We start from the raw sequence: 14,853 nt of genomic DNA on the forward strand, positions 1-14,853 counted from the left end.
GAATGATCTAGTTTTGTGAAGAACAGGCCAGAGTGCTTCTGCTGTAAACCCCTTTGGGTCACTTAAGATTGCAATCACATCTACGAGGTACTTGTGTTAGTGCATGGCACATTGTAAGAGTCCAATTCACAACTTGGTACTGAAGTCAGAGCAGTGAATGGTTCCTATCCTCCCACCATTTTCAGACTATCAGACCATCTGTCAAGGGACCTTCATTTTGCCTAGAGAGGGAGAAGATGACCCCTGGGTCCTGAAAGAGAAGTGCCAGTTAGGAGGAAAGAAGGCTGGACAGAAAGAAGTTTCTAGGCAAGCAGACACTATGTGCCAAGGCCTACAGACAAGTCAGCAGCAGCTGTGCTTAGCACAATGCCTGGGCACACGATAAGTATGCAAGTAAGTTTCTGTTTTGTTTTTAATTTAGTTTAATGTTATTAATTTAAATTTGAAATTTAAATTAAATTTTAGGCAGGAATGGGTTCAGAAATAGGTAGAGGATTACTAACGACCAGCTCTGTGTCACCACTGTGACATGAGTGGAACCCTCCCAGTTCCCTAAGAAGCATGCAATGATGGCTCATTTACTAGAGCAGAGCATTAACTGTGCATTTACAAAGTGCAAGTACCTTCTACAGGCCTGGAAGAGTGCCGGTCGTTGGGTAATGTTAGTGACTGGGACACGAACCCAACCCTTGAATAACTCCACAACATGAAGTTGGTCCCTGAACAGGACACAAAAGACAGAGAGAACACAAATGAGGCCAACAGGAGAGTGAATGGCGGAGGCCAGCCAAGAGCACGCAGCTGTTCCACGGGCCCGCAGGGAGTTGGGTTCTCGGGATTCACTCCTGCCCAGGCCTGCTGCCGCCAGCAGCCTAGGGAAGAGGATTGTTTTTCTGTTACAGGGGTTGCTACCTTCTGGACTGATTTGGCCCCAGACTGCATCATGAGTCAGAAAAACCACTCTGTTCCAGTCACGACATGGTCACAGAACTTTGGTGTTTCCTCAACTGCAAAGAGGAACAATATCTAACTTCTCTCTTTCCTGAGAGGACTCCTGTAAGGTCATGGGAATTCCCTGAAAGAGCAGAAGGCCTTCCGTAAACAACAGGATCCTAACCCTCACCTTTCCACCTGGTGGGAACTTCAACACTGATCCCATCAAATCCGTTTCTTCTCTTATCATCAGTGAAAATCTGCAGTGCTTTTACAGGATTCAAAGAGATCAGAAGTTCCCGCTAAAGTTCCTGCTGGAATCCAGTCACAATCCCTCATGCTGAAGATATGAAAGGATAACAGAGGCCAATATCAAGCTCCTCACACAACTTCAATTTAAATTAAACTTCCTTTAATGAAATAAAAAACAAATGGTGCATTGCATAATATTTGTGGTCACAGTATAAAACAATACAATTAGTTCATATAACATTGGATATGGACAAAAATACACAAGATCCTTTCTTTGTCTACGGAAAATTCTGCAGATCCTTATGTGCCACACCTAAAAAGAAAGTCAACGTTTTTTCTTCTAGGGATCTGCACACGTATTTATCACTGAGAATTTGGTCAAACAGTGGAGGAGAACTTACCCAAATCCCAGTTCCCTTCTTCCTCTGTTGTCATCGGTGAAGCTAAAAAAAAGTTTTCTGAAAGTAGCAAGTTGTGTAGTATTGCTTATTATTCCTGCCAAAAAGGCTCAGTCTTTGGCTCACAGATGTCAGTGACAAAATCATGGCTGCAGGCAGTCTGCAAAGCAAGAAGCAAGGGCCACCGGGGAAAGAGACGAAGGTCTGGGCAGGAGGGGCCTCCTCTACCAAGATCTCAGGGAGCCCCTCAGATGGTGGGGGTGAGGTGGGGAAAGACACTCAAATACATACATTTTTAAATTAAAATTTAGCCCAGTTGGTGAGTCAGAGTTCTACTGTCCCCTGAAAAATCTGAAAAGTTGTTAAAAAGTTGATTTGCATTTTTCTTTTTTTTCAAAGTGAAAGGTGTATGTAAACATCATAAAGTAAACAATGTACAGGAATTTCGAGGCTTCTATCTGAATATAGCTTAGGCTCTTTCTGGGGCTATTTTTATGATTAGGGAAAAAACAAAACTCAAACTTTTATAAAGTTCCTTTTTGTTAAGAAGTGCAATTCCACCCGTGAGACGCGGCTGGGTTCCTCTTTCATTCACACCAGTGCTGCTGGTAGGAACCTCTTCTAGAAGAGCACTTGTCGCAGGGGTCGGGGGGGGAGCCCTATTTGGTACAACAAAAGAGTGCATCTCACCACATTAAAAATACACATTCCTGGCAAAGTTATATCCCTAGAAGGAACTAGGTCCTTGATACAATGCCCTGGGATTTCTTGCCCCTTCCTCCCAGCCCCCAGGTGACATGCAGCTTGGGTAGCCCAATGGACACGGGGCAGGTGGGTGGAGGTCAATGCCTTAACAACTCCAGCCCTGAACTGCAGCATCAGTATGAAAGGAAAAGGTACAGTGTGTAAGCACCTGTCACATTTACCACCATCGAGTGTCTGCTGTGACTCAGTCCATGGTTTTACACACACCCGGTCATGTCCAAAGCTAAGCACCCTTTCTTCCTACTAAGAAGGGCCTGTGCCAATAAAATCCTGAATCTCCTTTTAATAGATGCAAGGGCTGAAAGGGCACTGGCTGTTACTAATACAGCACCTGTTTATATATTTGTTCTCTCTTTAATTCTCACCTGTTACAATCACCTACAAGCTGCCTCTTCTGAAATAGCAGTTAGGATATAACATGCAGAAAATACCCAAATCTAGTGCCAACAAGGCCTCGTCCTCTTCCTCTAGTCACTCAGGCCCTGGTGGGGTATACCTGTTGCCCGTCTTCCCACCACAAGCCCGGGCCACAGAAAGGCTACTGTCAATGCAGAATCTAATGTTTCTACCCCGTGCACGGTCCCCTTGGCGGGAAAACTCAATGGGAATCTGCCTCCGGGGCGACTCGGTGGTAAGTGCAGAACCGGCTGTTGGGGAGCAGGGGACAAAGGTGAGCCAGGAGGAGCACAACTCCCGGCCCACGGTGACAAAGAGCTGCACATGAATGGCCATCATTTTGTATTAGTTTATTGCTCAAAACAAATGAATCTTTTTTTCCCCTTTGGAAGAGAGAGCAGTGTTAGATCCTTCAGAGCCAGGATAAAAGCAGAGGATTGCAATTAGGGCATGAGTCACCAGCAAGCCTCAGCAAACTCCACTGGGATGCTTCTGAAAGGCCAGTGCTGTACAGGGGGCGAGACGCTTCAGGGAGCAGGAGGCTCCGAGGGGAGAGCTTTTAAAGCAGCAGCAGAAGCCCGGGATGTAGAAGATCTCTCTCTGTCTACTCTCCTACTCCTGATGGGAGCAGTCGGGCAAAGCAGACCGCTCTCGACTCTGCTCTACAGGCCGTTCACATGACAGCAAATTGCTAGGTTTCCTTCATGTCCCTATTAGGAAAGCAAACATACCACAAAGTATACCCTTTCTCACTAACCCCCTGCAGTGGACCTTCAAAAGACCTGAAGGACTGAAAAGGTCATAGAAAATACATGGTGCTTCTAGGTAATTTCTGATTCCTTGAAGTCAGTCAGTCTCACAAGTAGCAATGTGCCTTCAGGTTAAGGAGCCCAAGCAGCAAGTGAAGGACATGGCGTATCTGTGGGTCCCCCTGCAAGTCTCTTGGTGACCAATGCCTTTGCCTCCCACAATGGGCAAGACAGAGGAATAGTGGTGGCTTCTTTAGTCTAATTTGCACCTGGCACTACTCTGACCCTCCCGGCTCCAGCTGCATAAAAAATAACTTCGCGGGATCCTTCTTCTGCTCTTCCTGGGGTCCCCGGAGGCACAGTGGCCTCACAACTACTGGAGCAAGTGTCTGTTCCTTTCCTTATCCCCAACCTCTCCTTCCTTGCAGCCCTTCTTACTGCCCTGGACAGAGGTGGCTGTGTATTTTTCTTCATATTCATTCTTAAGGCTAAGGTGGCAAGATAAGGTGCTCAGTGGAGAGCCAAATTCTAGATTCCAGGGCCGCCATTTCAGCGCTCTCACAGAAAACAAATACAAAAGAAATGGAAAAGGGGCAGAGAAGCAAAAAAAAAAAAAAAAAAAAAAAGCATTTGGGCTCGATAAGAAGTTATATACTCCAAGTTTGGATTTCAAATGTAGTCTAAACCCCTGAAAATAGGGGGTGGGGTAGGGTCGTAAAAGCCACAAATTAGCCTTCAGCACAGGTCTGTGTTGTCTGTCAGCCCGGTAGAGGGTGGCGCTCAGCAGCTCTCTGAGCACACGCCTCCAATGCGGAAGCTGGCACTCAGGCGGGCAGGCACATTCTCACTGAAGATAAAGAACTCTGCATGCCATCACCCCTTCCTCACCACAACCCCGCGAAACAAAAGCTATAAACACACACAAGTCAGAGGATCTATAAACCAGTGGGAGAAAAATAATTAGATGAAGGTTAACCATTAAAAAGCTGCAGTTGGGAAAACACACACACTCGATTGTTACATCAGAAAGTGCCGTGGGAAGAAGAGCCGTGTGCTGGTAAACATGTCCGCGCTCAAAACTTGACATGCAGAAAAGAGAGAGCGCCAAGTCCCACCTGAGATTAGAGAGGACTGGTTTTTAGTGTAACACACTTTGTTTTAAAATATCACTGTCCTCTTCTTGCCCCAATTGCTCCTAGAACGTCCCTCTGTCACTCCCCTCCCGGGCCAGCCTAGTCCATCTCCATTGACATGAGCCTGCGGCGCTCGCGCCGTGTCTCCTGAACCTCCTTCTTACAACACCAGTGGGAGCTGCAGTACCCGATGAGACAGGACAGGAGTCCGATGACCGTGGACAGACCGACGCCGATCAGCAAGGGATACTTGAAGGCGTTCAGCACTGGGAGGGAGAGATCAAAGGGGAAGCTGGTCAGTGCTGCGAGGGAGGCTGCTTTGGGGGCACCCTCACCTCCCTTCCCCACTGGAGCAGGATCTCCCTGAGAGATAAGGCCTCATTCCTCCTGCATCTAGCACCTAGCACACGACTGGAGACAGGAGAAGCTCAGCCTTATCTGTCACAAAAATGAGCAAATGTCTTCCCACCCAGCTCTGTGGGGAGAATAAAAACCATAAAGAAGATTTCACTGGATGCCTTTGAATGTCAACTTGCTTTTTAGGGTTTTGGCAAAAGATTGATTTTTAAAAGTCAGTATAAGGGCATCGCACATTCAGCAGCAGATGCATCCTTAAAAAAACTGCATAAATCAATCCTATGCATCAAATAACTGAAGTGTACTAAGGGAGCTATTTTAAGTAACACTATAGTAAATTATCTAGCAAAGTGAATAATTACTCCCTTGTTTGTTAAATCTGGGTTTTTATACAGAGTTACTTCAAGCAAGGAATTCCTAAGATACAAAATATGGTACAGATGACTTAAGTGTCAGAAATGCACAAACATCATTTAGATTCCACACTTGAAATCCCACCTTCCCTTCCCATAAGTACCCATGCTCCTTGGGTGGACGCTGCCACTGGACTAGGTGCCTTATGTTTGCTAAGGTTTAATTTTCAAAATAGCCCCGTAAGACTATTAGCTCATTTTACGGAGAAAATGGATCAGAAAGGCTAAGTAGTCTGTGGAAGAGCAAGGGCTCTAATTTCCATCTGACCAATCACTAGGTTTCTACTCAAAAGCTTTCTACTCATCCTCGGATGCCCCTGGACTTTAATTCTCTTTATGGAGTTATTTCAACTAACATGTACTTTCTGAAATTTTCCACAAAGGAGACATGTTTGTCGTAAACCAAGGAACAACTGTCCCCATTCTGGGATGCTCAGGGAACAAAGCTCTGACTGTCTAGTTAGGTCGACCCTGGTGTTCGTCGTGGTCCAGTGAGGCTGGGAGCTCATCCTCCCATCTTGGGGCTCTGTGAAGTACCCATTCTGTGCCAGTGACTCCGGGAGGAGTCTCTCTCTCTTTTTTTTTTTTTTTTCTTGACGCGGAGTATTGCACTGTTGCCTGGGCTGGAGTGCAAATGGTGCGATCTCGGCTCACTGCAACTTCCGCCTCCTGGGTTCAAGCAATTCTCCTGCTTCAGCCTCCTGAGTAGCTGGGATTACAGGCGCTCACCACCACACCAAGGCTAATTTCTTTTTTTTTTTTTTTTTGTATTTTTAGTAGAGACGGGGTTTCACTATGTGGGCCAGGCTGCTCTCAAACTCCTGACCTCATGATCCACCCGCCTCAGCCTCCCAGAGTACCGGGGTGACAGGCGTGAGCCACTGCGCCCAGCCGTGAGTCTCTCTTCTTTAAGAATCAAAACCAGTGGTAGTCAGAGTAGCAGATCACTAAGCTACAGCTCCCCTATCGACCTGAACCCTCTCTCTCAAGGCTGCTCTCTGTCTGTGCCTGGCAGAATCCGTGCCAACCCTCGGACACAATAAAGCGAGTTTCTATAAATGTATGGAAGAGGCAACGCCTTGAAAGTTTTTCTAGTAAGTCTTGAAAATCATTTATCAATGGTGCCACCAGCACATAATAGCACAGCTGGGGAAACAGCAAGGGCTGCTGGGGCTCCTTCTGGGTGTAGACTCAGGCCAGGTCTAGAAAGAAAGCAGGACATGCTACAGCACATTCCTCAAACTGTGGCCACCTGGGTTCTGTCAGCTACAGCCTGGCACAGAAAGAAGACATTCCCAAACACTGAGAAATTTGGGTGACATTCTTACCATCCATTTTCACAGTTATAAAAACGGGCTTGGAGTGGATCTCTGTCTCCTTCTGCCAGGAACCTGTTGGTGACTTCACCCATGGAGTCACGGAACAGTAGTAGTTGCCAAAGTCCTGGTCCTCAGAGCCATGCACTTGCAGCAAGAATTCCAGCACACTCACGCGCTCCAGGCTGAGGTCGCTCTTCCAGTCCCTCCGGGAGGTGGTCACGATGCCCTTCCGATCCAGGGAAGACAGGAGCACAGGAGCCTTGTCCAGGCCAAAGGAGTGCACCGCAAACCAGGACACATCAAAGGCCATGTCATCTGTGGATTACCAAGCCAAAACCCTGGGGTCAGTGCAATGGGCAGAAGTCACATGTATGGCCACCGTCCATGTATGCGGCCCTTACTACGTATGGCAAGCACAGCACTACATGCCTTCGGTCTCACTGAATCCTCACAGCAGCCCTATGAGGAAGGCACTATCATACTCTTATTCTGTCATTATTGCCAGACTATATACCTGCTCAAGGTCATGTAGCCAGCAGGTAGCAGAGTATGCAGCTTAACCCAGGAAGTACAGCTCCAGAGCCCAGCTTCTTTTTTTTTTTTTTTTTTTTTTTCTTTTTTTTGTGGGGGGTGGGGTCTTGCTCTGCCGCCCAGGCTGGAGTGCAGTGGCCAGATCTCAGCTCACTGCAAGCTCCGCCTCCCGGGTTCACGCCATTCTCCTGCCTCAGCCTCCCGAGTAGCTGGGACTACAGGCGCCCGCCTCGTCGCCCGGCTAGTTTTTTTTGTATTTTTTAGTAGAGACGGGGTTTCACCGTATTAGCCAGGATGGTCTCGATCTCCTGACCTCGTGATCCACCCGTCTCGGCCTCCCAAAGTGCTGGGATTACAGGCTTGAGCCACCGCGCCCGGCCCCAGAGCCCAGCTTCTTAACCACTGCACTGCTGCCACCCAGACTCAGGGGCCAGAGGAAGAAGAGTCAGGGTCAAAAACTGTCTCCCACAGAGAACATTGATCCGAAAACTGGTATGCGGGGACACCGCAGGCTCTGTCTCCCAAAGAAAGCCAGTTCCTTTGACATTTCAGGCAGAAGAACCCAAGACTGGAAGGACACTAAAGTCATATGGAACAAAATGTACATAAAATGAATTGCACCAAATTTAGAGCTGTAAACAGTTTAGGTTTTATTGTACACTATGGTTTTTCTTTCCTTGCAGAAGTGCTTAAGTTCAAAACGAGGAAAAAAAATGTCAAGCTGAGAAAATGGAACACAGTTTAACAGTCCCAGAGAGTAATGCTGAATCGTAAAGTACTCTGCAAAATTAAGGTTCTAACAGCCTCAAATAAATTAATATGGGCATAAGAGAAAGAAGACTTTGGCACAAGTGGTAATTCTCATGGAATGTGAAAACAGAGCACACATCATAAGCCCTTGACCTCTTCCCTTGACTGGTACCAACCATTATCAGCTGTGTCGGCTCTGAGCTTCATCCAGCAACAAAAGACAACAGCCACAACACTGTTTTCTCTTAAATCCACTTGAGAAAGGATTTTTATATAAATGTCAAATAACAATTTTTGCTGAACAAGAGATAACATTTATTCATTTAGTCAAAACACACTGATAGCCTCAAAAAGCACATTCTAAGGCAAATTATGTTCAGATGCTTACATATTAAAAAGGTAAGCAGAACTAAAAGCAAGAATTTCTATGAAATTATCCAAATGATAATTCCTTTTTAGCTCACTCTAAACATGTAATATCTTCGCTTTTTCTCCCATTGATCCACTGTGGCACTTGAGCATAACTTTTTTTGTTGTTGTTCCCAGTATCTCTCCAAGGAAACCAGCTCCCTGGGGGCAGAGGGCGTGCCACAAACAGCCTCAGGCTCTCACAGTGCCAAAGGCAGAATGGACACCCACATCACTCTCTTGTCTTCAATGAAAACTCTTAACTCAGTGCTGCTGTCACCTGCAGGTGCTGGGTGGTTGCTGAAGGCAAAAAGCCAAACCAGGTTCCCAGACTCTAAGCCCTGATCCCCACGGTGCCTTACGGTATGGGAGCCAGGCTCCAGGGCCAGGCTGCCTGGGCTAGCATCCCGGCACCAGCACTAATGAACCATGTGACCTGGGCGAGTTCCCCGAGTTCACTGAGACTTGGTTTCCTCATCTGCAAAATGAGAATGACAGCACCCAGGGTTAAATTAACTACATTTATTAAAATGCTTAGAACAGCACCTGGAACACACTAAGTGCTCAATAAAAGTTGGTCACCATGAACATTATCTCCACAGTACAACACACATGCTCCTACACACAGACCTGCTAAGGGGAAGGGCGTTACCAGCTGCAGCAAATGCCGTTGGTGCCGGTCCACACCAGCTGGCAGGCTGAGCCTCTGGCTGCTGCAGGCGCTGGCTGTTAAAACTCACACACCTGAACCCTTCCCCTCTCCAGAGGCCGGGCTTAGGCTGACAGAAGCCACTACTGGAGGTTCTGAAACACTCTCACTCCTTGGCCACTCAGCCTGTGGACAATGACTGACTAGTGAAGGGACAGAAAAGCCCAGTCCCCTTCCCTCCGGTGGGTCTACTCTGCAGTACACTCATGCTCCAGAGCTCCGCGTGGGGAGGTGGACTTGCTCCAAATTCATGCCTCGACCTCGGCCTTCTTCTCCAGCTCTATCTCAAGTCCCTGCCGCCCTCAGTGTTCTCCTGAGAGCACTCCCTCAATCCACCACTCACATGCTTGTCTTGTCTGTCTTTGCTTGGGGAGAACCTGACCTAAGATACTGCCTCAGAAGGGCCACAGTCCGCTGTCCCCCACCCCTGCTCGGCACAGAGCACCTTGGGCCACAAATCACTTATGCAATGTGTCCTTCACAAAAGAGCATTCCCTCACAGCCCACAGCATGTGTGAGGAAAAACTAAATTACAACTTGTGTTTAATAATTCAGAATCTTCCACCCACACAGTCCAAGAGTGCAAAGTTCTGCAAAATTGTGATCTGAAAGATAACAGCTACCTATAGCTTTTGCAATTAATTACATTGGAAGAAAAGACTTTTACATTAAGGGCACAACTGGTGACCTATTAATTTACTGAGAAAGAGCATTTAAAGGATTTATTTTTGTATGTATCATAAATGAGCTTTAAGGGCAAAACATGGTATTACATTTTTCCAACCTTTGAAAAGGATTTTCCTCCCTTTTCCCTGATAGTCTCTTCTACTTTTAGCTTCATTTTCTCTTCTGAATCCTGCTTTCTGTCCTCAGTCTTCCCCATCTCAGGTACAGGAGTGACTTCTCATTCCTCTTCCCCTGTGAATGGAGCTGACCAACTCCACGGATGTAGATGGGATTGTTTCTTTTCCTTTTCTAACATCTCCCACAAACTCTCCTTCTGTTTCCTACCTCTAAAGATCAACCATGTTCAGCTTCCCTACTAGAGCCAATTTTGGTATCAATCAACTAGTCTAGGGGTCAGTAAACTGCAGCCTGCAGGCCAAGTCCAGCCCACCACCTGTTTTTGTAAATAAAGTTTCACTGAGGCCGGGCGCGGTGGCTCACGCCTGTAATCCCAGCACTTTGGGAGGCCGAGGTGGGCGGATCACGAGGTCAGGAGATCGAGACCATCCTGGCTAACACGGCGAAACGCCGTCTCTACTAAAAATACAAAAAATTAGCCGGGTGTGGTGGCTAAAAAAAAAAGTTTCACTGAACACGGCTATGCCCATTTGCTTACACTATTATCTATGGCTTCTTTCACACTACAATGACAGTGTTGAATAGCTGCCACAGAGGCCATCTGGCCCACAGGGCCAAAATATTTCCTACTCAGGTCCTTTACAGAAAATATGTGCTGACCTGAACATTCAATTGGTAGTCCTGCAGAAGCCAGATGTCCACCTGGATAGTGGCAGCATCCAGGTCTCTGCTTCCAAATGCTCGTGTTACCCAGTCCCCTGCTCAGGGACTCACTGGATTCACTGTAGACCACCACCCTTTGCTTAGAGCTTGCCCCTTCACACAGAATGGAAAGCTAATTTTAGTTTCTTCCCCAGGGCCACACTTCCAGCAGTCTCCACATAGAAACTTGTGACCTTTGTAGAGTTTGGTCTTTTCAAGGTGCAGATTTCTGCCGGCAGCCATGGCTCTACTTGTGATGGGGTGGGTCAATACAGAGTGTTAAGGGTCAAAACATGCAGGAGAAAAGGGAAGCCCATAGGGAATTAGGTTCTTCATGAGTTCTTTAGGAAAAGGCAGAGGTGGGTACAGTCTGGCTCAGTAACAGAGATCCCTGAGTGCATTTAATGTTCTTTCAAGCCTTAAGGGTGGAAGAGTGAAAGAGGGACATCAACTGGTCACTGAATGGGGCTAAACAGAAAAGGAGTAAGACTGATGCGTCCCACAACTCTTAGGCATCCTGTCAGCAATGCTAATATTTTCTGCAAAGAAAAGATGTATAATGATTTCCTAAGAATTCTAACTACAATAGCACCCTCTGGTCACCGGTTACTCCTTTGCTCTGTATGTCTTCACAGCATCAATTGCTGTGATATTATAGAGCACTTTATTTCTTGCCCATGTCCTCATCTAGGTTGCCACGCTCCATGAGGACAGATTTTGGGCATTTTGTTCACTCCTCTATTCCCAGTATCTAGAGCAGCACCGTATACCAAAGGAACTCAATAAATATCTGAATGAATAAATGAATGAAAGACACAAGAGGAGGAGCCAGACTCTGCCAATGGGTTTCAAATCAGCTCAAAACAGGCCTGGAAGTGACCCACTAACTGTCTTGACAGCTCAGAGTCAAATGTCTGGATGTATTCCCACACCACCTAGCAGATAGATGCATTCACTCAACAAGTATTTATTAAACACTTAATGAATACAAAGTACTCAGCCAGGCAGTTAGGGGATAAATAGATAATCCTACCCCTAACCTACATCTGTGTAACACAGTGCAGATGATATGAGAAACATTTACAGAAAGCAACATGGTGAAGGGGTGAGGCTGAGTGAGGTACCTGGATCCAGTGCTGCTCCCTCGACAGTGATGATACAGAACAATTTGATCAGATCTCCCCGGATGACTGATGGTGTGTCCGAATGCACAGAAGCATTAAATATAGGACCTGGAAAAAAAGTAATGCCAGCCTCATTATTCTCTTTCATGCTTTTGTCAAACTCCATTCTTTGCACTCTAAGGGGCATCAAAATGTGGTTCTCTTCCCTGGGAACTGGTCTAGAAACTCACAAAATAGGTGTTCCAAGGTTGCCTCTCTTCTATTCAGAGAGACATGGGCATTAGGCACATCCAAGTGAGCTTCATCTTAAGATTACAACCAAAATAGAACTCTTCTGAAAGAATTACTTTTGCTCTGGCTTTTCTTTCTGATGGCCACAGTGACCTCATTCGAAAGCTACCCTCCACTGTGGAACAGCCTGGGCTGGTTCTAGTTCAACATAGTTCACTTCTAGGCCAGGGTGGCTTAGGGATCAGAGGAACAGGGACTGAATGAAGCAAGAATGCTTTTGGTCCCAGTGGAGTGAGTGGCATCAATGCACTGTGCTAGGTGTTGGGGAAAGGGGCCTTGTTACCAAGAGGCTGAAATCTGGTAAGGAGACAGACATGCCAACAATGATGTTACTATGAGGTATAGTGGGAGAACTCAAGGCACAGCTCCAGCCTGCCAGGGAAAATGGAGGCAGCCTGGATATGCCTTTTTCCTTTTTTTTTTTTTTTTTTTTTTTTTTGAGATAGAGTCTTGCTCTGTCACCCAGGCTGGAGTGCAGTAGTGTGATCTTGGCTCACTGCAACCTCTACTTCCTGCATTCAAGTGATTCTCCTGCTTTAGCCTCCTGGGTAGCTGGGATTACAGGCATATGCCACTACGCCCTGTGGATTTTTGTATTTTTAGTAGACACAGGGTTTCACCATGTTGGCCAGCCTGGTCTCGAACCCCTGACTTCAAGTGATCTGCCCACCTCCCAAAGTGCTGAGATTACAGGTGGGTATGCCTTTAAAAGACTACTCAGGTTGGGGAGGCTGTGTGTTGTAGGAGAGCTGGAAGTATATGGAAACTTTCAGTATTTTTTGCTCAAAAGCTGGGAACCTAAAACTGCTCTAAAAAATACAGTCTGGGCCAGATGCAATAACTCATGCCTGTAATCCCAGCTCTTTGGGAGGCCGAGGCAGGTAGGTCGCTTGAGCCCAGGTGTTCAAGACTAGCTTGGGGAACATGGCAAAATCCCATCTCTAAAAAAAATACAAAAATTAGCTGAGCACGGTGGTGCACACCTGTAGTCCCAGCTACTCAGGTGACTGAGGTAGGAAGAGGATTGCTTGAGCCTGGGAAGTTGGGGCTACAGTGAGTCAAGACCGTGCCACTGCACTTCAGCCTGGGTGATAGAGTAAAATCCTGCCTCAAATAAATAAATAAATAAAATTAAAATAAAGTCTGGTACACAAAAACAAATAAAAAAAAAACCCTACCCGAACTGGATTTGTCTTACATGCCTCCCTGAGAACGCTGTAGGCAGAATTATTATTTTTAACTCACTTATGAATTCCTCTTAGGTGAGAACATTCCATAGCTTTCAGCTTAGCTAATCCTAAGGGTTCAATGTTTACTTTATCCCAACTCCTAAAATCTAGGAACAGGCAAACCTAAAAGAAATTCACAGAACATCAATGCTATAGGACTCCCCTTGGGTCTCCTGGGAAGCAACGATTGAAGGCCCTAGGTACTGACTGTAAAACTCATTAGAAGTTAAGAATATAGGTAATACTACTACTTGTTCAGATTGCCAGAAAGAAACAAGTATCCTAAAGTACCTTTTCTAAACGTGCAGAAGAAATGGCCATGACAGAGGGAGTAACATGATGAAAGGGCTGTATTTTCATTTTGACATGATGACTAATAAGATGAATTCATCAGATTGCTTTCCTAACCAAGTATATAAATACTTTGTGCTTTCCTGGGAGAAAGGTGAAGGATGGTTACAGAATATTGAACCCTAGGGGGGTTAGGCAGCTCTGGGTGGGGAACTGCTGAGAGTTCTGATTATTCAGGGAATAGCAGGGACGTATGTAACTCTAAGGGGATAAAGAACTGACAGAACGGCTGTTCCAGGAAATGGGGAAAGGGATGAAAGCAAAGACAATGAAGCCTGACCTATTTCTGGACATCATCCTCTTCAATTAACTCAGCTCTAAGCCCTGGCTCCCTCAGGCCTTATACCCTGGACTTGCTCTGCCTGGAATGGTAAGGTGGGGCAGGATTAAGCCAAACTGCCCAGAGTTGGCTCTGTGTGGTGACTGGGGACACTTATGCCATAGGCGGCCATCTGTCAGTGAGTACAGGTTAGCAGCAACCATGGTGAGCAAGGAGGGGTGTGTGTCATATTTTTCTCAGATTAGAAATGTCATGGTAATACACAGAACTACACAGAGGGGCTTTTCTAGTGTTCAGGCCCCTCCTAAGAGAACATAAAACGACAAAACCTTAAGAAATTCTCATGGATTTATCTTTTTAATTTGAAGCAGCAAAGAAGACTTACTTAATTCGAATAAATTTCACTTTTTCTTTATGTTTCCAAAGAAAACCCAAATACCACCTAGGTCACATTACAGTTCTCACTTCCCCTACTGGACGTGGGAATCAACGGAGCATTTGTGCTGAAGCTCACAAGGCAGACAAGGACTGGGGAAAAAGCCTGCATTGTGGTGAGCTATTCACAGGAGTGGATTTCCTCCTAATGAAATCAGCAGCTCACTGTTAGTGTGGGTCATTATCCCAGGCTTAGAAATATTTTCATTATGGTCAATTTCTGTGGTAATGCTGTTTTTGTGAGGGGATTTGTCTGGTTTACTTCACAGATGACAGGGTATGGTACAGAGAGTTTAAATGAACAACCAGAGTCACTAGGGGTCCCCCAATTCCTAGTCTGCAGAGAGTATAGGAACTACTTAACTTTTAAATACAAACATTGACATAAACCATGTTCCAACCTTGGCTTCTAAAAAAAAGCTGTTACTGGTCCTTTTTTTAATGAAAGCAAAAGTTACAGACCATCTGCATGTCCATCCATAGGGTAATGGCTAAGCAAATTCAAGTATGTAAAGTTATTAAAG

The 14,853-nt window shown here is 46.0% G+C and overlaps 1 protein-coding gene across 2 annotated transcripts in view; it reads right to left on the reverse strand.

Annotated features, from left to right (window-relative positions):
* Positions 1-1,323: 1,323 nt before the first annotated feature.
* Positions 1,324-14,853, reverse strand: part of PTGFRN (prostaglandin F2 receptor inhibitor) — a 77,954-nt gene continuing 64,424 nt past the window's right edge. For both annotated transcript variants that reach the window (XM_023222703.3, XM_023222704.3), the window contains exons 7-9: positions 11,744-11,851; positions 6,725-7,030; positions 1,324-4,892 (exon numbers count right to left, since the gene is read on the reverse strand). In XM_023222703.3, the coding sequence (XP_023078471.2) occupies positions 4,726-4,892; positions 6,725-7,030; positions 11,744-11,851 (581 nt within the window). In that variant the 3' untranslated portion in view covers positions 1,324-4,725. The remainder of the gene's footprint in view (positions 4,893-6,724; positions 7,031-11,743; positions 11,852-14,853) is intronic.

Source organism: Piliocolobus tephrosceles, chromosome 1, assembly GCF_002776525.5.
Source record: "Piliocolobus tephrosceles isolate RC106 chromosome 1, ASM277652v3, whole genome shotgun sequence".
Classification (NCBI taxonomy): Eukaryota; Metazoa; Chordata; class Mammalia; order Primates; family Cercopithecidae; genus Piliocolobus; species Piliocolobus tephrosceles.